At 46.9% G+C, this 21,120-nt stretch overlaps 1 protein-coding gene across 6 annotated transcripts in view; it reads left to right on the top strand.

Annotated features, from left to right (window-relative positions):
- Positions 1-21,120, top strand: part of STK36 (serine/threonine kinase 36) — a 112,015-nt gene that overhangs the window by 763 nt on the left and 90,132 nt on the right. For 3 of the 6 annotated variants that reach the window (XM_040440809.1, XM_040440807.1, XM_040440804.1), the window contains exons 2-11: positions 4,227-4,286; positions 4,658-4,742; positions 8,095-8,235; positions 8,551-8,628; positions 8,765-8,895; positions 9,129-9,378; positions 9,614-9,707; positions 16,417-16,622; positions 16,731-16,813; positions 16,886-16,976. In XM_040440809.1, the coding sequence (XP_040296743.1) occupies positions 4,659-4,742; positions 8,095-8,235; positions 8,551-8,628; positions 8,765-8,895; positions 9,129-9,378; positions 9,614-9,707; positions 16,417-16,622; positions 16,731-16,813; positions 16,886-16,976 (1,158 nt within the window). In that variant the 5' untranslated portion in view covers positions 4,227-4,286; position 4,658. Of the gene's footprint in view, positions 1-4,226; positions 4,287-4,307; positions 4,430-4,635; positions 4,743-8,094; positions 8,236-8,550; positions 8,629-8,764; positions 8,896-9,128; positions 9,379-9,613; positions 9,708-16,416; positions 16,623-16,730; positions 16,814-16,885; positions 16,977-21,120 lie in introns of those variants that run through there. The other 3 variants (XM_040440808.1, XM_040440806.1, XM_040440805.1) reach the window with 3 other exon arrangements.

Below are 21,120 nucleotides of genomic sequence, written 5' to 3'. Positions count from 1 at the left end.
TCAGTGTATATAGAGATAGTGTCAGTGTATATAGAGGTAGTGTCAGTGTATATAGAGGTAGTGTCAGTGTATATAGAGGTAGTGTCAGTGTATATAGAGGTAGTGTATAGAGAGGCAGTGTACTGTGTAGTGTCAGTGTATATAGAGGTAGTGTCAGTGTATATAGAGGTAGTGTACAGTGTAGTGTCAGTGTATAGTGGTTATAGATATATGTAGTGTCCTGTATAGTGTATATAGAGGCAGTGTAGTGTCAGTGTATATAGAGGCAGTGTACTGTGTAGTGTCAGTGTATATAGAGATAGTGTCAGTGTATATAGAGGCAGTGTAGTGTCAGTGTATATAGAGGTAGTGTAGTGTGTAGTGTCAGTGTATATAGAGATAGTGTCAGTGTATATAGAGGCAGTGTAGTGTCAGTGTATAGAGAGGCAGTGTACTGTGTAGTGTCAGTGTATATAGAGGCAGTGTACTGTGTAGTGTCAGTGTATAGTGGTTATATATAGATATATGTAGTGTCCTGTATAGTGTATATAGAGATAGTGTCAGTGTATATAGAGGTAGTGTCAGTGTATATAGAGGCAGTGTACTGTGTAGTGTCAGTGTATAGTGGTTATATATAGATATATGTAGTGTCCTGTATAGTGTATATAGAGATAGTGTCAGTGTATATAGAGGCAGTGTACTGTGTAGTGTCAGTGTATATAGAGATAGTGTCAGTGTATATAGAGGTAGTGTCAGTGTATATAGAGGCAGTGTAGTGTCAGTGTATATAGAGGCAGTGTACTGTGTAGTGTCAGTGTATAGTGGTTATATATAGATATATGTAGTGTCCTGTATAGTGTATATAGAGGCAGTGTAGTGTCAGTGTATATAGAGGCAGTGTACTGTGTAGTGTCAGTGTATATAGAGATAGTGTCAGTGTATATAGAGGCAGTGTAGTGTCAGTGTATATAGAGATAGTGTATATAGAGGTAGTGTCAGTGTATATAGAGGTAGTGTATATAGAGGTAGTGTCAGTGTATATAGAGGTAGTGTATATAGAGGTAGTGTCAGTGTATATAGAGGTAGTGTATATAGAGGTAGTGTCAGTGTATATAGAGGCAGTGTACTGTGTAGTGTCAGTGTATATAGAGGTAGTGTCAGTGTATATAGAGGTAGTGTCAGTGTATATAGAGGCAGTGTACTGTGTAGTGTCAGTGTATATAGAGGCAGTGTACTGTGTAGTGTCAGTGTATAGTGGTTATATATAGATATATGTAGTGTCCTGTATAGTGTATATAGAGATAGTGTCAGTGTATATAGAGGCAGTGTACTGTGTAGTGTCAGTGTATATAGAGGTAGTGTCAGTGTATATAGAGATAGTGTATATAGAGGTAGTGTCAGTGTATATAGAGGCAGTGTACTGTGTAGTGTCAGTGTATATAGAGGTAGTGTCAGTGTATATAGAGGCAGTGTACTGTGTAGTGTCAGTGTATAGTGGTTATATATAGATATATGTAGTGTCCTGTATAGTGTATATAGAGGCAGTGTACTGTGTAGTGTCAGTGTATATAGAGGTAGTGTCAGTGTATATAGAGATAGTGTATATAGAGGTAGTGTCAGTGTATATAGAGGTAGTGTCAGTGTATATAGAGGCAGTGTACTGTGTAGTGTCAGTGTATATAGAGGTAGTGTCAGTGTATATAGAGATAGTGTATATAGAGGTAGTGTCAGTGTATATAGAGGTAGTGTCAGTGTATATAGAGGCAGTGTACTGTGTAGTGTCAGTGTATATAGAGGTAGTGTCAGTGTATATAGAGGCAGTGTACTGTGTAGTGTCAGTGTATAGTGGTTATATATAGATATATGTAGTGTCCTGTATAGTGTATATAGAGGCAGTGTAGTGTCAGTGTATATAGAGGTAGTGTACTGTGTAGTGTCAGTGTATATAGAGGTAGTGTCAGTGTATATAGAGGTAGTGTCAGTGTATATAGAGGCAGTGTACTGTGTAGTGTCAGTGTATATAGAGGTAGTGTCAGTGTATATAGAGATAGTGTATATAGAGGCAGTGTACTGTGTAGTGTCAGTGTATATAGAGGTAGTGTCAGTGTATATAGAGGCAGTGTACTGTGTAGTGTCAGTGTATAGTGGTTATATATAGATATACAGTATTTAGATTGTAAGCTCATGTGTTCAGGCCTCACTGCTCTGATGTCCCCTCTATATCTCCTCTTAGATTGTAAGCTCATGTGATCAGGTCCTCACTGCTCTGATGTCCCCTCTATCTCCTCTTAGATTGTAAGCTCATGTGTTCAGGCCTCACTGCTCTGATGTCCCCTCTATCTCCTCTTAGATTGTAAGCTCATGTGATCAGGTCCTCACTGCTCTGATGTCCCCTCTATATCTCCTCTTAGATTGTAAGCTCATGTGATCAGGTCCTCACTGCTCTGATGTCCCCTCTATATCTCCTCTTAGATTGTAAGCTCATGTGTTCAGGCCTCACTGCTCTGATGTCCCCTCTATATCTCCTCTTAGATTGTAAGCTCATGTGATCAGGTCCTCACTGCTCTGATGTCCCCTCTATCTCCTCTTAGATTGTAAGCTCATGTGTTCAGGCCTCACTGCTCTGATGTCCCCTCTATCTCCTCTTAGATTGTAAGCTCATGTGATCAGGTCCTCACTGCTCTGATGTCCCCTCTATCTCCTCTTAGATTGTAAGCTCATGTGATCAGGTCCTCACTGCTCTGATGTCCCCTCTATATCTCCTCTTAGATTGTAAGCTCATGTGATCAGGTCCTCACTGCTCTGATGTCCCCTCTATATCTCCTCTTAGATTGTAAGCTCATGTGTTCAGGCCTCACTGCTCTGATGTCCCCTCTATCTCCTCTTAGATTGTAAGCTCATGTGATCAGGTCCTCACTGCTCTGATGTCCCCTCTATATCTCCTCTTAGATTGTAAGCTCATGTGATCAGGTCCTCACTGCTCTGATGTCCCCTCTATATCTCCTCTTAGATTGTAAGCTCATGTGTTCAGGCCTCACTGCTCTGATGTCCCCTCTATCTCCTCTTAGATTGTAAGCTCATGTGATCAGGTCCTCACTGCTCTGATGTCCCCTCTATATCTCCTCTTAGATTGTAAGCTCATGTGTTCAGGCCTCACTGCTCTGATGTCCCCTCTATATCTCCTCTTAGATTGTAAGCTCATGTGTTCAGGCCTCACTGCTCTGATGTCCCCTCTATATCTCCTCTTAGATTGTAAGCTCATGTGATCAGGTCCTCACTGCTCTGATGTCCCCTCTATCTCCTCTTAGATTGTAAGCTCATGTGATCAGGTCCTCACTGCTCTGATGTCCCCTCTATATCTCCTCTTAGATTGTAAGCTCATGTGATCAGGCCTCACTGCTCTGATGTCCCCTCTATCTCCTCTTAGATTGTAAGCTCATGTGATCAGGTCCTCACTGCTCTGATATCCCCTCTATCTCCTCTTAGATTGTAAGCTCATGTGATCAGGTCCTCACTGCTCTGATGTCCCCTCTATATCTCCTCTTAGATTGTAAGCTCATGTGATCAGGCCTCACTGCTCTGATGTCCCCTCTATCTCCTCTTAGATTGTAAGCTCATGTGTTCAGGCCTCACTGCTCTGATGTCCCCTCTATCTCCTCTTAGATTGTAAGCTCATGTGTTCAGGCCTCACTGCTCTGATGTCCCCTCTATCTCCTCTTAGATTGTAAGCTCATGTGATCAGGCCTCACTGCTCTGATGTCCCCTCTATCTCCTCTTAGATTGTAAGCTCATGTGTTCAGGCCTCACTGCTCTGATGTCCCCTCTATCTCCTCTTAGATTGTAAGCTCATGTGATCAGGTCCTCACTGCTCTGATGTCCCCTCTATCTCCTCTTAGATTGTAAGCTCATGTGATCAGGCCTCACTGCTCTGATGTCCCCTCTATATCTCCTCTTAGATTGTAAGCTCATGTGTTCAGGCCTCACTGCTCTGATGTCCCCTCTATCTCCTCTTAGATTGTAAGCTCATGTGTTCAGGCCTCACTGCTCTGATGTCCCCTCTATCTCCTCTTAGATTGTAAGCTCATGTGATCAGGCCTCACTGCTCTGATGTCCCCTCTATCTCCTCTTAGATTGTAAGCTCATGTGTTCAGGCCTCACTGCTCTGATGTCCCCTCTATCTCCTCTTAGATTGTAAGCTCATGTGATCAGGTCCTCACTGCTCTGATGTCCCCTCTATCTCCTCTTAGATTGTAAGCTGCCAACCACCAGGACACACAGCATTGACCAGTGCTGACCTCTTGGCCTAGGTGCGTAGCGATCTGCCGTAGTGATAAACCAAGGACTCTCAGGTCCAGGATTCTGTCCTCTGTGTAACACGTGGTGGTAACTGGCTCGTGGATTAACAGGGGGCATCGCAAAATCATCACTCAAGACTTCAGCCATATCTGAGGTTTCATGTGGTTAAAAAATTTGCTTTTAATTAGTTTTTTATGCCGCCCTCCCCGTGCCACAGATTGGAGTTAGGTGCTGACAATGTCATCATCTGCAGATGTTACCAACACCTTCTGCTGCCTCGCTTTCCATAACCTATTGACTCCCCTTCTTGGTGCTGGAATTTCAGTGTTGAAGAGTATTGTATAGGTTGACATATCACAGCTCTGTGTTTTTCCTTCCGCAGTATGGAGAAGTATCACGTCCTGGAGCTGATAGGAGAGGGGTCCTTTGGTAGAGTCTACAAAGGGAGAAGAAAATACAGTGGAGAGGTGACATCACATCCTTTATCCAGACCGATATGCAGTGATGTTGGGGTGACATCTGTAGGGTCCTGACTCTTGTATAGTGTTGATGTTGGGGTGACATCTTTAGGGTCCTGGCTGTGATGTTGGGGGTGACATCTGTAGGGTCCTGGCTGTGATGTTGGGGGTGACATCTGTAGGGTCCTGGCTGTGATGTTGGGGGTGACATCTGTAGGGTCCTGGCTGTGATGTTGGGGGTGACATCTGTAGGGTCCTGGCTGTGATGTTGGGGGTGACATCTTTAGGGTCCTGGCTGTGATGTTGGGGGTGACATCTTTAGGGTCCTGGCTGTGATGTTGGGGGTGACATCTGTAGGGTCCTGACTCTTGTATAGTGGTGATGTTGGGGTGACATCTGTAGGGTCCTGACTCTTGTATAGTGGTGATGTTGGGGTGACATCTGTAGGGTCCTGACTCTTGTATAGTGGTGATGTTGGGGTGACATCTGTAGGGTCCTGACTCTTGTATAGTGGTGATGTTGGGGTGACATCTGTAGGGTCCTGACTCTTGTATAGTGGTGATGTTGGGGTGACATCTGTAGGGTCCTGACTCTTGTATAGTGGTGATGTTGGGGTGACATCTGTAGGGTCCTGACTCTTGTATAGTGTTGATGTTGGGGTGACATCTTTAGGGTCCTGGCTGTGATGTTGGGGGTGACATCTTTAGGGTCCTGGCTGTGATGTTGGGGGTGACATCTGTAGGGTCCTGACTCTTGTATAGTGGTGATGTTTGGGTGACATCTGTAGGGTCCTGACTCTTGTATAGTGGTGATGTTGGGGTGACATCTGTAGGGTCCTGACTCTTGTATAGTGGTGATGTTGGGGTGACATCTGTAGGGTCCTGACTCTTGTATAGTGGTGATGTTGGGGGTGACATCTTTAGGGTCCTGGCTGTGATGTTGGGGTGACATCTGTAGGGTCCTGACTGTGATGTTGGGGGTGACATCTGTAGGGTCCTGACTCTTGTATAGTGGTGATGTTGGGGTGACATCTGTAGGGTCCTGACTCTTGTATAGTGGTGATGTTGGGGTGACATCTGTAGGGTCCTGACTCTTGTATAGTGGTGATGTTGGGGTGACATCTGTAGGGTCCTGACTCTTGTATAGTGGTGATGTTGGGGTGACATCTGTAGGGTCCTGACTCTTGTATAGTGGTGATGTTGGGGTGACAGCTGTAGGGTCCTGACTCTTGTATAGTGGTGATGTTGGGGTGACATCTGTAGGGTCCTGACTCTTGTATAGTGGTGATGTTGGGGTGACATCTGTAGGGTCCTGACTCTTGTATAGTGGTGATGTTGGGGTGACATCTGTAGGGTCCTGACTCTTGTATAGTGGTGATGTTGGGGTGACATCTGTAGGGTCCTGACTCTTGTATAGTGGTGATGTTGGGGTGACATCTGTAGGGTCCTGACTCTTGTATAGTGGTGATGTTGGGGTGATGATAAAAGAGAGATAGGAGGCAGCGCCTCATGTGTGGTGTAGTCTAATGATAGGTACAAAAAGGTAAAGTGAAAACTCTTACCAGAAGATGTTGTGAAGAGTCACAACATCTATATGAAGCTTGTGCTGATTTTCCCGATCAGCGTGCGGGGTGCCTGCGCTGCTGCCTAGGTTCCAGCCCCGTGCCTTGGAAGCATTCGTCGGGGAGAAGTACGTTGCAGAAGAAGAAAAAAAGATGAACCTTTGGATGGCGCTGTCAGCAGGAGTCAGGAGCCGGTATGTATTGGTAACACAATACTTTTTTTATTATTTTATTTTATTTTTAGTCAACGCGTTTCAGGGGCGGAGAGCCCCCTTCATCAGGACAGTATACAACATAAAAACTTTTTATGTTGTATACTGTCCTGATGAAGGGGGCTCTCCGCCCCTGAAACGCGTTGACTAAAAATAAAAAAAGTATTGTGTTACCAATACATACCGGCTCCTGACTCCTGCTGACAGCGCCATCCAAAGGTTCATCTTTTTTTCTTCTTCTGCAACGGTGATGTTAGGGTGACATCTTTAGGGTCCTGGCTGTGATGTTGGGGGTGACATCTGTAGGGTCCTGACTGTTGTATAGTGGTGATGTTGGGGTGACATCTGTAGGGTCCTGACTCTTGTATAGTGGTGATGTTGGGGTGACATCTGTAGGGTCCTGACTCTTGTATAGTGGTGATGTTGGGGTGACATCTTTAGGGTCCTGGCTGTGATGTTGGGGGTGACATCTTTAGGGTCCTGGCTGTGATGTTGGGGTGACATCTGTAGGGTCCTGACTCTTGTATAGTGGTGATGTTGGGGTGACATCTTTAGGGTCCTGGCTGTGATGTTGGGGTGACATCTGTAGGGTCCTGACTCTTGTATAGTGGTGATGTTGGGGTGACATCTGTAGGGTCCTGACTCTTGTATAGTGGTGATGTTGGGGTGACATCTTTAGGGTCCTGGCTGTGATGTTGGGGGTGACATCTTTAGGGTCCTGGCTGTGATGTTGGGGTGACATCTGTAGGGTCCTGACTCTTGTATAGTGGTGATGTTGGGGTGACATCTTTAGGGTCCTGGCTGTGATGTTGGGGTGACATCTGTAGGGTCCTGACTCTTGTATAGTGGTGATGTTGGGGTGACATCTGTAGGGTCCTGACTCTTGTATAGTGGTGATGTTGGGGTGACATCTTTAGGGTCCTGGCTGTGATGTTGGGGGTGACATCTTTAGGGTCCTGGCTGTGATGTTGGGGGTGACATCTTTAGGGTCCTGGCTGTGATGTTGGGGTGACATCTGTAGGGTCCTGACTGTTGTATAGTGGTGATGTTGGGGTGACATGTTTAGGGTCCTGGCTGTGATGTTGGAGGTGACATCTTTAGGGTCCTGGCTGTTATGTCACCATAACATCACCACTATATGTTTAGGGTCCAGGCTGTTTTGTGGTGGTGTTGTTGGGGGTGACATCTTTAGGCTCCTGGCTGTGATGTTGGGGTGACATCTTTAGGTTACTGGCTGTGATGTTATGGTGACATGTTTAGGGTCCTGGCTGTTGTATAGTGGTGATGTTGGGGTGACATCTTTAGGGTCCTGGCTGTGATGTTGGGGTGACATCTTTAGGGTCCTGGCTGTGATGTTGGGGTGACATCTTTAGGGTCCTGGCTGTGATGTTGGGGTGACATCTTTTAGGGTCCTGGCTGTGATGTTGGGGGTGACATCTTTAGGGACCAGGCTGTTGTATAGTGGTGATGTTGGGGTGACATCTTTTAGGCTCCTGGCTGTGATGTTGGGGTGACGTCCAGGTGACATATTTAGTGTCCTGTTGCGCTGTGTAATTTGTCTTTATTGTTGGTTCTTCTCTTTCTACAGGTTGTGGCTCTGAAGTTCATCCCTAAAGTCGGGCGCTCAGAGAAGGAGCTGAAAGGCCTAAAGAGAGAAATCCAGATCATGAGAGACTTGCGTCACCCTAACATTGTGCGCATGCTGGACAGCTGTGAGACTGAGAGAGAGGTGAGCATGTCTGGGACCAGACAGGTCTTAAGGGCGGTCATTTGTTTGGAGGGGTTCTAGAGTGATGAGGTATCCACCACTTGGCAGACAATGGAGAGACTGCAGCACTCCAAAGAGTAGGCCATGGTTTTATCATCCCAGATACTGCCTGGACATGATGTCACCGGTGGTCATAGTGGTCCTCAGTGTGGAGCAGGAGATGCGGTCTGTTCTGTGATCTTCGGGGGGCGCTGCTGCTCTTTCAGCAGAGTCCTGTCAGATGTCGCCTCACATTTGATTGTCCTTGTTGTATTCTGTCTCCATCTTCTTCCCCAGGTTGTAGTGGTCACAGAATATGCAGAGGGAGAATTGTTCCAGATTCTGGAGGATGATGGCAGCCTGGCTGAAGATTTAGTAAGTGGTTAAATGGCCCTGGTGACTGCTGTATGTTGTGGGTTCTCCGTTATAACTGTGTCCTACAGTATTTGGGATGGGGGGGGTCACATAGATGAGGGGAATGTGCTCACTAGAGATGTGTCTTACCTTGAAGGTGAGGGACGTCTCCGCTCAACTTGTTTCTGCGTTATATTATCTGCACTCTCATCGGATTCTGCACAGAGACATGAAACCTCAGAACATTTTACTGGGTAAAGATGCAACGGTCAAACTCTGCGATTTTGGGTGAGTTTAACAAATCAATTGGCAGCTTTGAGCTTCTGTCTTTCCTTCCTTCATTCACTGTGAAGCTGCTGAGCGCGGAGCTGACCTAATGGAGAGGGCGCTCTCTATACATGTGGTGGGAGGGTCTGTATGTGTCGGTTAGGGGGATGTCTGCTACGGTGCATCCCTGTAACCTCCAAGCTGTCATCATCGTACACACTATATATCTATCTACCTTGCCTACTGTTCGCTAGCTTTGCTCGAGAACTGAGCCTGGATACACTCATGGTTCGATCCATAAAAGGGACTCCTCTCTACATGTCACCTGAACTGGTCCTGGAACGGCCATATGATCATCGCTCTGACCTCTGGGCTCTCGGTTGCATCGTCTATGAGCTGCTTGTGGGAACACCTCCCTTCTACACGCACAGCATATTCCAGCTGGTCAGCATCATCACCCAGCAGCCCGTGCGATGGCCTCGTGGGGTCTCTGCGGAACTAAAGGTGGGGCTCAAAATCTGTCATGTGCTAGGGCCCGTAGTTCCTCTTGTCTTCAGCAGTTTCATCCATGGTCTGCAGAGACACATGGGGATCTACTGTAATTATAATAGGTGGATGAGTTCCACCCAGAAGTGCTCGGTGGAGGGTCTGTGGTAGCCCCCTCCTAGTACTGATCTCTAGCTGTGAGCGGGCTCCACCTTAGAAAGGTGTGCTGACTCTTCACTTGTCTTCATCCCAGGACTTTCTCCAGGGCCTCTTAACGAAGGATCCGGCTCTGAGGCTTTCTTGGCCTGGACTGCTGAGGCATCCCTTTATTAAGGACAAAGTGATAGGTAAGATGATTTCAGGGTGCGTTTCACTGTGGCGGTTGTGGCCGTGCAGGCTGGCTGCGTGCCGACACCTGTGTATGCTGGATACTTGCAGCTGCATGATGGCTGCGGTGTAGTGTGTGAACAAAACACCCTGCGCAATATCATAGTAAATATGCGGATGTGCATGGCTACATTTATAAATGTCGGTGGGTAATAATTCAATAAAGAATTATTAATTATGGTCATAAAAATTATTAATCATAAAAAAATTAAATTTATAAAATTTGTCATAAATTCTTAAAATCATGACCTGGTGAATTGTAGACAACCTAATTGATACAATTCACATCTGAGTCCGACTATTTCCTCAGATAAATAAGTTCTTTTTGACGTGAGATGATGTTAATGATAAAATGTAGTTCTGCATTATACAATGATACACAGGTATTATAAAAATACACAGGTTTATTGGTTACAAGATTATAAACATATATGTAAATAAACACAATGATACATGCAAATGAATATATATAGCGTTAATATAAAGCATTACAAGCTTAACAATACATGTGAGTGGAAATAACTCGTCACATTATACACAAGCTATTATTAGGTTAGGATATCAAAATATGAACAGAAGTTATATGCATTACTTCTGTTCAGAGAAAATCTCATGATATCAGGATGGGCATGTCTAATCCTAGACATCAATATAGAATGCTAAATACATTCTGCCCCCCCCTAACCAACTACACATCACATGACTTCAGGCATGGGCAAATCCATTCAAGGATATAACTTAGAAGAGATACCTGTATCCTTCCGCCCCATCCTGGACTATTTTCAAATATATAACTTTGGTAAGACTATTAAGACAAATAACAGGGATCTAGGATCTTGCTAGACCATATCTTAAATGGAAGGACTTGAAATAAGTCCTTCCTGTGGGAATCCATCCCTTAGGCTTGGCGAAGAATGTTCTATCAATATATATATATATATATATATATATATATATATATATATATATGCAATTATTTAATGCTTTGCTAGATTATGAGTCTAGATTCTTCTGCAGGTAGAATGAAGCCTCACAATATCCTAAGACTACATCTCAATATGGAGATGATCAATTAATCTAATTATTTATTTATTCGCCAATCTAGATGGTATAATTTCACCCACACTATCAAATTAGTCTTAATAAAATGAAATATCATTTTCTGTGTCTCTTACCAAGTCCTAGTAGGAATCTCACTTCTGCTCCTAGGAAAGCTGGGTGGTCCATCATAGCACATCTCATTCTGGCTTTCATCTAGATAGACCTCCACTTCTCCTCTCCTCTCTCTCTCTTTTTTCTCTTTTCTTTCTGCCTCCTGTGTATGGCTTATGATCCCAAACTTATCAGTTAGACGCACCTTCCTGGTTTGGATCTTTCCAATCATTGTCGGATGGGCGTGACCATTGATAAAAATGTGACATCATAACCTTACCCAGAATGCACTTTTGCTACTGTTGTATTGTCACCTACTGATACCTAGGTGGCACTGCTGTATAAGCTATCTGCATCATAGCATAAAGGGTTAACTTATATAAGTCTGAATAAACGTATTCTATACATTTTGACCTTAGAAGCTTTAATTCAAAGCTATAGGGATTAATTCTGACACTTGTAGCAATTAGAGACAGACCTCTAGGCGTCTCTTTTGAATGTTTCTCACACTTAATTTATGGATCGTAAATGGCTTGTTTTCTCACAGAGATATCAGTACCTCTTCTGTCATACCAAAGATGTGATTAATTGTTACAAAACACACATCTTCACAGACTCTTCTAATGAGAAATATATACAATATACTGGATACATGTTGTCTTCGTAACATATAACAATATAATATAAACAAATATATATATATGTCCTACTGATTGTCTTATGCTAAGGACTAAGGCTCATTATATGAATACATGAATATTATATATTTTGCTTCATTAATAAATGCCTAATTGTAGAGGTAATGATCACCAGCTGCATAGAGCTTATCTTTACCTCCCGTCATAAATTTAAAAGTAAACAAGGAGGCCTCTTCCCAGACTGGTATATTCATGAGTAGAATAACACTGAAGTAGAAACCTTTGTGTGACCTTAATTTGGCCTACTCAAGACATACAAAATTGCAACTATAGTCGACCATGGCTCTTAAAGGAAATGAACATCCATTTTGACAATAATGAATTGGATATCAATGCATTTACCTATGAAAAGGCCCAACATAAAGTCACTGAAAATAATGCGCTATAGCAATATATTTTGATCAAAACACATCTGTGCCCACCTACCAGTGCCACGGTGGTCTCAGGTCAGGCGGGACCTGCACATACAGTGCACCGCTCCTAGTTACCTCTACCTTCATCCAGCAACCAATGAGAGGAGGACTGGCACACCTATGTGTACCACCTTAATCAGGCTATGTGTACCAACTAATCACGGGTACCTATTAGATAGGTGGGGCAAAAGTGCACATGAATGCTACTCCCAGGATAGAAGTGCAATCACACCTGAAGGTGCCACTCCTTCAAGACAAATCAAAAAGATACAAAACATCCTGCACAATATGATAGTAAATATGCGGATGTGCACGGCTACATTTATAAAGTTATATATTGGCTAAGAGTCTCATTAGAGTGAGGGCTTAGTCCTATGTTATGTTTGCATCTATTACTATACACCAGGGGCACTCGAGTACTTTTTGTAAAGGTCCACATACCCGAGTCTGCTGTAGGGTGAAGGTCCGAGCTGCAAAACAAAAAAATATATTAGCAGGGAAAACTCCATTGGCGTGTAGTGCTGCATTCTTTATTCTTTTTTTACAGTAATCCACACCTCCAAGCCCACCTAATCTCCTTTCTGCAGACCAAACAGTAAGAATGTCCTTTCAGTGCCCCCATGCCCATTGGGCCCCCTTCACAGTAATAATGCCCATTGGGCCCCCTTCACAGTAATAATGCCCATTGGGCCCCCTTCACAGTAATAATGCCCATTGGGCCCCCTTCACAGTAATAATGCCCATTGGGCCCCCTTCACAGTAATAATGCCCATTGGGCCACCTTTACAGTAATAATGCCCATTGGGCCCCCTTCACAGTAATAATGCCCATTGGGCCCCCTTCACAGTAATAATGCCCATTGGGCCCCCTTCACAGTAATAATGCCCATTGGGCCCCCTTCACAGTAATAATGCCCATTGGGCCCCCTTCACAGTAATAATGCCCATTGGGCCCCCTTCACAGTAATAATGCCCATTGGGCCCCCTTCACAGTATTAATGCCCATTGGGCCCCCTTCACAGTAATAATGCCCATTGGGCCCCCTTCACAGTAATAATGCCCATTGGGCCCCCTTCACAGTAATAATGCCCATTGGGCCCCCTTCACAGTAATAATGCCCATTGGGCCCCCTTCACCTGGAACTCTGCCGAAATCCACAACTGAAACTGACGCTATAAACCGCACAGCATTGTGGGAGAAGCAGCTATAAATAAGGACTGTTAAATGACCACATTAGCAACACCTGAGACAAGAGGTGAGGCCATTACCTGAAACAAAACAGACACCTATTGATGCACAAGGAAACCTGTCAGATCAAACCACGTGTTGCCAGTCTCACCGATCTCCTGCCATCTGTGACAAATAATCCCCATTGTGCCTCCTTCACAGTAATAATGCCCTCCGTGCCACTTCATAGTAGTAATGCCGACTGTGCACTGTGCCCCCTCCAGAGTAGAAATGCTCATTGTGCCCCCTCTGTGTTAAAAAACAAAACAAAAAAAACTGCAGTGACTACTTGCCTTGTCCCGATCCTGAAGCTCACAGTCCTCTCTCCCCTGCAGACACAGATCGCTCTGCAGCACTGTGTGGGCGGAGCTTATGCAGATATCCGGGCTGCAGGACAGCAGCGCGATCTGTGCCTGCAGGATGAATGGTGGAGCAGGGAGAAGTCTTCCTGCTAAACCATTCTGTGTGCCGCCGGCCTGAAGGAGGGGGGAGAAGTGCGGGGAGATGAGCGGTGAGGGACAGGACCCAGCTGCCTGCGCTCAAGCAATGAGCGCTTCCATCTGTATTGATAGAAGAGCTCATTGCTTCTGGACTCTGGTGCCCCCTGAGTGCAGCACCCGGGATTGGTTGTTGTCCCCTTCCCCCCCCCCCTTAGCACGCCACTGCATGCAGGGGTCCGGACAGCTGGCAACTGCGGATTTGGACTGCGGTCCGTCAGTTGAGTACCCCTGCTCTAGTGCATTGTTTTCTGTGACTTTTATAGGTGTTTGTATTTAATTATTCCATAGGCATGTGCACAGGTAGTTACAAGTGGTAATTATTTTGCGGTATTGGGCCTTTGTTTATTACTGTTCCATGTATAGCCTGGCAGTGCTCCACTGCTTCTGATCCTGTCTGCTCCATGTATAGCCTGGCAGTGTAACTGCTTCTGATCCCGTCTGTCCCATGTATAGCCTGGCAGTGCTCCACAGCTTCTGATCCCGTCTGTCCCATGTATAGCCTGGCAGTGCTCCACTGCTTCTGATCCTGTCTGTTCCATGTATAGCCTGGCAGTGTAACTGCTTCTGATCCTGTCTGTCCCATGTATAGCCTGGCAGTGCTCCACTGCTTCTGATCCTGTCTGCTCCATGTATAGTCTGGCAGTGCTCCACTGCTTCTGATCCCGTCTGTTCCCTGTATAGCCTGGCAGTGCTCCACTGCTTCTGATCCTGTCTGTTCCATGTATAGCCTGGCAGTGTAACTGCTTCTGATCCCGTCTGTTCCATGTATAGCCTGGCAGTGTAACTGCTTCTGATCCTGTCTGTTCCATGTATAGCCTGGCAGTGTAACAGCTTCTGATCCTGTCTGTTCCATGTATAGCCTGGCAGTGCTCCACTGCTTCTGATCCCGTCTGCTCCATGTATAGCCTGGCAGTGTAACTGCTTCTGATCCTGTCTGTCCCATGTATAGCCTGGCAGTGTAACTGCTTCTGATCCTGTCTGTCCCATGTATAGCCTGGCAGTGCTCCACTGCTTCTGATCCCGTCTGTCCCATGTATAGCCTGGCAGTGTAACTGCTTCTGATCCTGTCTGTTCCATGTATAGCCTGGCAGTGCTCCACTGCTTCTGATCCCGTCTGTTCCATGTATAGCCTGGCAGTGCTCCACTGCTTCTGATCCCGTCTGTTCCATGTATAGTCTGGCAGTGCTCCACTGCTTCTGATCCCGTCTGTTCCATGTCTAGCCTGGCAGTGTAACTGCTTCTGATCCCGTCTGTTCCATGTATAGCCTGGCAGTGCTCCACTGCTTCTGATCCTGTCTGTTCCATGTATAGCCTGGCAGTGCTCCACTGCTTCTGATCCCGTCTGTTCCATGTATAGCCTGGCAGTGCTCCACTGCTTCTGATCCCGTCTGTTCCATGTCTAGCCTGGCAGTGCTCCACTGCTTCTGATCCTGTCTGTCCCATGTATAGCCTGGCAGTGCTCCACTGCTTCTGATCCTGTCTGTACCATGTATAGCCTGGCAGTGCTCCACTGCTTCTGATCCTGTCTGTCCCATGTCTAGCCTGGCAGTGTAACTGCTTCTGATCCTGTCTGCTCCATGTATAGCCTGGCAGTGTAACTGCTTCTGATCCCGTCTGTTCCATGTATAGCCTGGCAGTGCTCCACTGCTTCTGATCCTGTCTGCTCCATGTATAGCCTGGCAGTGTAACTGCTTCTGATCCTGTCTGCTCCATGTATAGCCTGGCAGTGTAACTGCTTCTGATCCCGTCTGTTCCATGTATAGCCTGGCAGTGCTCCACTGCTTCTGATCCTGTCTGCTCCATGTATAGCCTGGCAGTGTAACTGCTTCTGATCCTGTCTGTACCATGTATAGCCTGGCAGTGCTCCACTGCTTCTGATCCTGTCTGTCCCATGTCTAGCCTGGCAGTGTAACTGCTTCTGATCCTGTCTGCTCCATGTATAGCCTGGCAGTGTAACTGCTTCTGATCCTGTCTGTTCCATGTATAACCTGGCAGTGCTCCACTGCTTCTGATCCCGTCTGTTCCATGTATAGCCTGGCAGTGCTCCACTGCTTCTGATCCTGTCTGTCCCATGTCTAGCCTGGCAGTGTAACTGCTTCTGATCCTGTCTGTTCCATGTATAGCCTGGCAGTGCTCCACTGCATCTGATCCTGTCTGTCCCATTTATAGCCTGGCAGTGCTCCACTGCTTCTGATCCTGTCTGTCCCATGTCTAGCCTGGCAGTGTAACTGCTTCTGATCCTGTCTGTCCCATGTCTAGCCTGGCAGTGCTCCACTGCATCTGATCCTGTCTGTCCCATTTATAGCCTGGAATGTATAGTATGTTCTTTTATTACATGTGTAATAAAGTACTCTGCTGGTCCCTGATCTGTATCTGCATGTGTCCTCTTTGCAGGACTTCCCGGAGGTCTGCCCAGGCCTCCGGATCATGACAGATCAGGTTGGATCTGCTTTCTGTCTCCTTTTCCCTGTCCTTCACTCTACTGTCCAGGCACAGTATGATAGGAATGGATTCCACACCTCAAATGTCATGGACACAGTAGTGACCCCCTTCTTCTGGAGAGCTATTTGCCCCAGCTCTGTGCCCTTCTGCCCCTGGGTCCATGACCTTTTTCTGTCTGCGTTAACCCTTTTCTTCTCTGTTGGCTAACGGTTTCTTCGTTTCCATCTATATATTTCAGTGTTAGAAGATGGTTCAGTCAGCAGCCCATTCACCTCTGCGCTCACTGATGAGCAGCTGCAACTTCGGGACAGACTATGTGACAGCTCTGCCCAGGCCAGCGTGCACTCTCGCATCTTGAGCAAAGCCAGACAGAGAGTGGCCAAGAGGAAGGAGAGACAGGCTGTGCCCACAGCAAGTGGACTGATGAGGGAGGGAGTTTGTCCTGTGAGTCCTGGGTGCTGCACTATGATTGCTGCTCCTGATGTGCACTGTGGCAGATTAGCTCTACATCTCCCATACACTATTTATAACAAGGTCTTATGGTTTTTCTAGAAAGGAGCAGAAGAGATGATTAACCCTGACATGGAGCCTAAAGTTCCTGGGAATGAGGAGCCAAGAACATCACTGATGCCCAAGTGAGTTAGTGCTATAGAGTTATTGGCAAAGACTTGAGAACTTCTTTCTCTTGATTCTCATTTTTGTTGTAGGAAGAACCCAATTTCTCAGGACTACGACCAAGAGTTCTACCAAATCAAAAGAGAGCGCCGTAGCATTGAAGAGGTGCACCTAGAGACTGAGGTAGAGTGACACGGCTGGCACTAGGGGTGGTAGGAGTGGGTCGCACAGTGTCTTTCTTCATGTCTTTGGATGTCACAGAGGGCGCTAAAGCTTGGTTGGCATGGGCAGCTGTGAGCAGGGCGGCCACCACCCGGCACAATAAATGGAGGATGTAAGAGTCCATGGTGAGGGAAAGTCCCAGTACTGGTTTATCCTCTGTCATCTTCTCACTGCCTGCTCAGAGCGGGCTCAGTGAGGCCGAGCAGACCTCTGCTGAGGGCACAATGGCTAGATGTAAGCAGGATCGGACTCCTCCACACTGGACAGGTCACTGGTAGTAATGTAGTATGCCGATCCACACCTCCGTCCGAAGGCCGGCACTAAGTTTGGAGGCACTCGCCTGCCTCAGATTACATTTGATGCATTTAGTTCTCTTTCAACCACTGTGTAAACTGGTAAAAGACGTTCCTGCCCTGAGGCTGGTGGTGTATTGTGGCCTCTGTACCTTCACATATGATGGGTGAGGCCTAGGCCGCCAGGCGGTACATAGAGACCACCAAGGCCAACCGTGGCCACCCACTAGAGGCCTTCCTCTGTCTGTAAGGGGCCATGGTTGCATCCAGTTCTTTTTATTGTAGTTGTCAATTATAATCAGAACATTTGATATTCTTTTACAAGAGTCCTAGTCTCTTGTTCCTTTTTGTAGAGTACATGCAGACGTGAGTGCGTGCGTGGCGTACATGCAATACATACATACGTGCGTGCGTGGCATACATGCAGACGTAAGTGCGTGCGTGGCGTACATGCAGTACATACATACGTAAGTGCGTGCGTGGCGTACATGCAGTACATACATACGTAAGTGCGTGCGTGGCATACATGCAGACGTAAGTGCGTGCGTGGCGTACATGCAGACGTAAGTGCGTGCGTGGCGTACATGCAGACGTAAGTGCGTGCGTGGCGTACATGCAGACGTAAGTGCGTGCGTGGCGTACATGCAGACGTAAGTGCGTGCGTGGCGTACATGCAGTACATACATACGTAAGTGCGTGCGTGGCATACATGCAGACGTAAGTGCGTGCGTGGCGTACATGCAGTACATACATACGTAAGTGCGTGGCATACATGCAGACGTAAGTGCATGCGTGGCGTATATGCATGCGTGCGTGGCGTACATGCGTGCGTGGCGTGCAGACGCGGCGTGCGTGCAGACGTGCGTGCAGACGTGAGTGCGCGGCGTGCATGCGTGCGTGGCATACATGCAGACGTAAGTGCGTGCGTGGCGTACATGCAGACGTAAGTGCGTGCGTGGCATACATGCAGTACATACATACGTAAGTGCGTGCGTGGCGTACATGCAGTACATACATACGTAAGTGCGTGCGTGGCATACATGCAGACGTAAGTGCGTGCGTGGCGTACATGCAGTACATACATACGTAAGTGCGTGGCATACATGCAGACGTAAGTGCATGCGTGGCGTATATGCAGACGTGAGTGCGTGCGTACGTGCGTGCGTACATGCGTGCGTGGCGTACGTGCGTGGCGTACATGCGTGCGTGGCGTGCAGACGCGGCGTGCGTGCAGACGTGAGTGCGCGGCGTGCATGCGTGCGTGGCATACATGCAGACGTAAGTGCGTGCGTGGCGTACATGCAGACGTAAGTGCGTGTGTGGCGTACATGCAGTACATACATACGTAAGTGCGTGGCGTACATGCAGTACATACATACGTAAGTGCGTGCGTGGCATACATGCAGACGTAAGTGCGTGCGTGGCGTACATGCAATACATACATACGTAAGTGCGTGCGTGGCATACATGCAGACGTAAGTGCATGCGTGGCGTACATGCAGATGTGAGTGCATGCGTGCGTGGCGTGCAGACGTGCGTGCGCTGCGTGCAGACGTGAGTGAGCGGCGTACATGCGTGCGTGCAGACGCGGCGTGCGTGCAGACGTGAGTGCGTGCGTGGCGTGCAGACGTGCGTGCGTGGCGTACATGCAGACGATAAAAATAAAAGTTACAACCAATACAAGTCATAAAACAAAACCCCCAAAATATAAATGTATAACTGGAATAGTAAGACGCAGGCGTGATGTGCTGCACCATTTTGTATATATTCACGTATACGCACGTATTTTAGAAATGTTCTAAATATTTCATCTCTCGGGAGCGTTAGAACTACGTTGTACCATTTTGTGTGTTGGGGTGGGGGTCATCCAATTTTATATTTCCTGAGTTTTTTTTAAAGAAATGATGTGTTTTTTTCCCCTTTATTTTATGTGTCTGTCCACTCCACGCATGGTGTCCTTGATTGGGGTTGTTACTTCTGGAGCTCCGGGGTTGTTCATGATGCATCCTACTAATAGTACGTTTTGTATTATTTGTGGGATTTGGGATGTTTGCGTTTTTCCGTTCTTTGCAGTGAAATCTAGAAGATATCGGGTCTGAATGTTGCTGCTCGTCCATAATCCGTGTTTGAGTTACATTTAGGGCGTTTTGTTCTCTTTTTGGCTTTTATTCGTTTCGGGAGGTTTAATCCCAGATATATTTTTTGAAGGTTTCTTTTCCATCTCTCTGTACGTTTTCTGATATTTTTTGTATACTTTGATCTGAAAGCTGAAGGGCCAGTGTCCTACAGAGTTTTTGGTTATGGGAATGGGTATTTTGTAAGTTTTTATATAGGTTTGATGATTTTGAGGTGTTTTCAATAAAGCATGAAATGCTGTTTCTGCGGCTTCTTTCCCTGATTTCTTTCATCTAGATTTGCGGGCGGTGAGGGTTATATTTCCCTTCTTTTTTGTCGGATTCTGGCATTGGCTGACCCCTTTTCTCTCGTTCTCTCTGGCTCCGTAGCTTCGGTGGCCTGTGATTGTTCGGATCTCTTCCCATGTTGCTGACCCCTTTTCTCTCGTTCTCTCTGGCTCTGTACCTTCGGTGGCCTGTGATTGCTCGGATCTCTTCCCATGTGGCTGACCCCTTTTCTCTCGTTCTCTCTGGCTCCGTAGCTTCGGTGGCCTGTGATTGCTCGGATCTCTTCCCATGTTGCTGACCCCTTTTCTCTCGTTCTCTCTGGCTCCGTAGCTTCGGTGGCCTGTGATTGTTCGGATCTCTTCCCATGTTGCTGACCCCTTTTCTCTCGTTCTCTCTGGCTCCGTAGCTTCGGTGGCCTGTGATTGTTCGGATCTCTTCCAATGTTGCTGACCCCTTTTCTCTCGTTCTCTCTGGCTCCGTAGCTTCGGTGGCCTGTGATTGTTCGGATCTCTTCCCATGTTGCTGACCCCTTTTCTCTCGTTCTCTCTGGCTCCGTAGCTTCGGTGGCCTGTGATTGTTCGGATCTCTTCCCATGTTGCTGACCCCTTTTCTCTCGTTCTCTCTGGCTCCGTAGCTTCGGTGGCCTGTGATTGTTCGGATCTCTTCCCATGTTGCTGACCCCTTTTCTCTCGTTCTCTCTGGCTCCGTACCTTCGGTGGCCTGTGATTGTTCGGATCTCTTCCCATGTTGCTGACCCCTTTTCTCTCGTTCTCTCTGGCTCCGTAGCTTCGGTGGCCTGTGATTGTTCGGATCTCTTCCAATGTTGCTGACCCCTTTTCTCTCGTTCTCTCTGGCTCCGTAGCTTCGGTGGCCTGTGATTGTTCGGATCTCTTCCCATGTTGCTGACCCCTTTTCTCTCGTTCTCTCTGGCTCCGTAGCTTCGGTGGCCTGTGATTGTTCGGATCTCTTCCCATGTTGCTGACCCCTTTTCTCTCGTTCTCTCTGGCTCTGTAGCTTCGGTGGCCTGTGATTGTTCGGATCTCTTCCCATGTTGCTGACCCCTTTTCTCTCGTTCTCTCTGGCTCCGTAGCTTCGGTGGCCTGTGATTGTTCGGATCTCTTCCAATGTTGCTGACCCCTTTTCTCTCGTTCTCTCTGGCTCCGTAGCTTCGGTGGCCTGTGATTGTTCGGATCTCTTCCCATGTTGCTGACCCCTTTTCTCTCGTTCTCTCTGGCTCCGTAGCTTCGGTGGCCTGTGATTGTTCGGATCTCTTCCCATGTTGCTGACTCCTTTTCTCTCGTTCTCTCTGGCTCTGTACCTTCGGTGGCCTGTGATTGTTCGGATCTCTTCCAATGTTGCTGACCCCTTTTCTCTCGTTCTCTCTGGCTCCGTAGCTTCGGTGGCCTGTGA

This window comes from Bufo bufo, chromosome 7 (assembly GCF_905171765.1).
Source record: "Bufo bufo chromosome 7, aBufBuf1.1, whole genome shotgun sequence".
In the NCBI taxonomy this organism is placed as follows: domain Eukaryota; kingdom Metazoa; phylum Chordata; class Amphibia; order Anura; family Bufonidae; genus Bufo; species Bufo bufo.
Note: the sequence above shows the minus strand (reverse complement) of the source record. Positions and strands in the feature narration are given on the sequence as shown.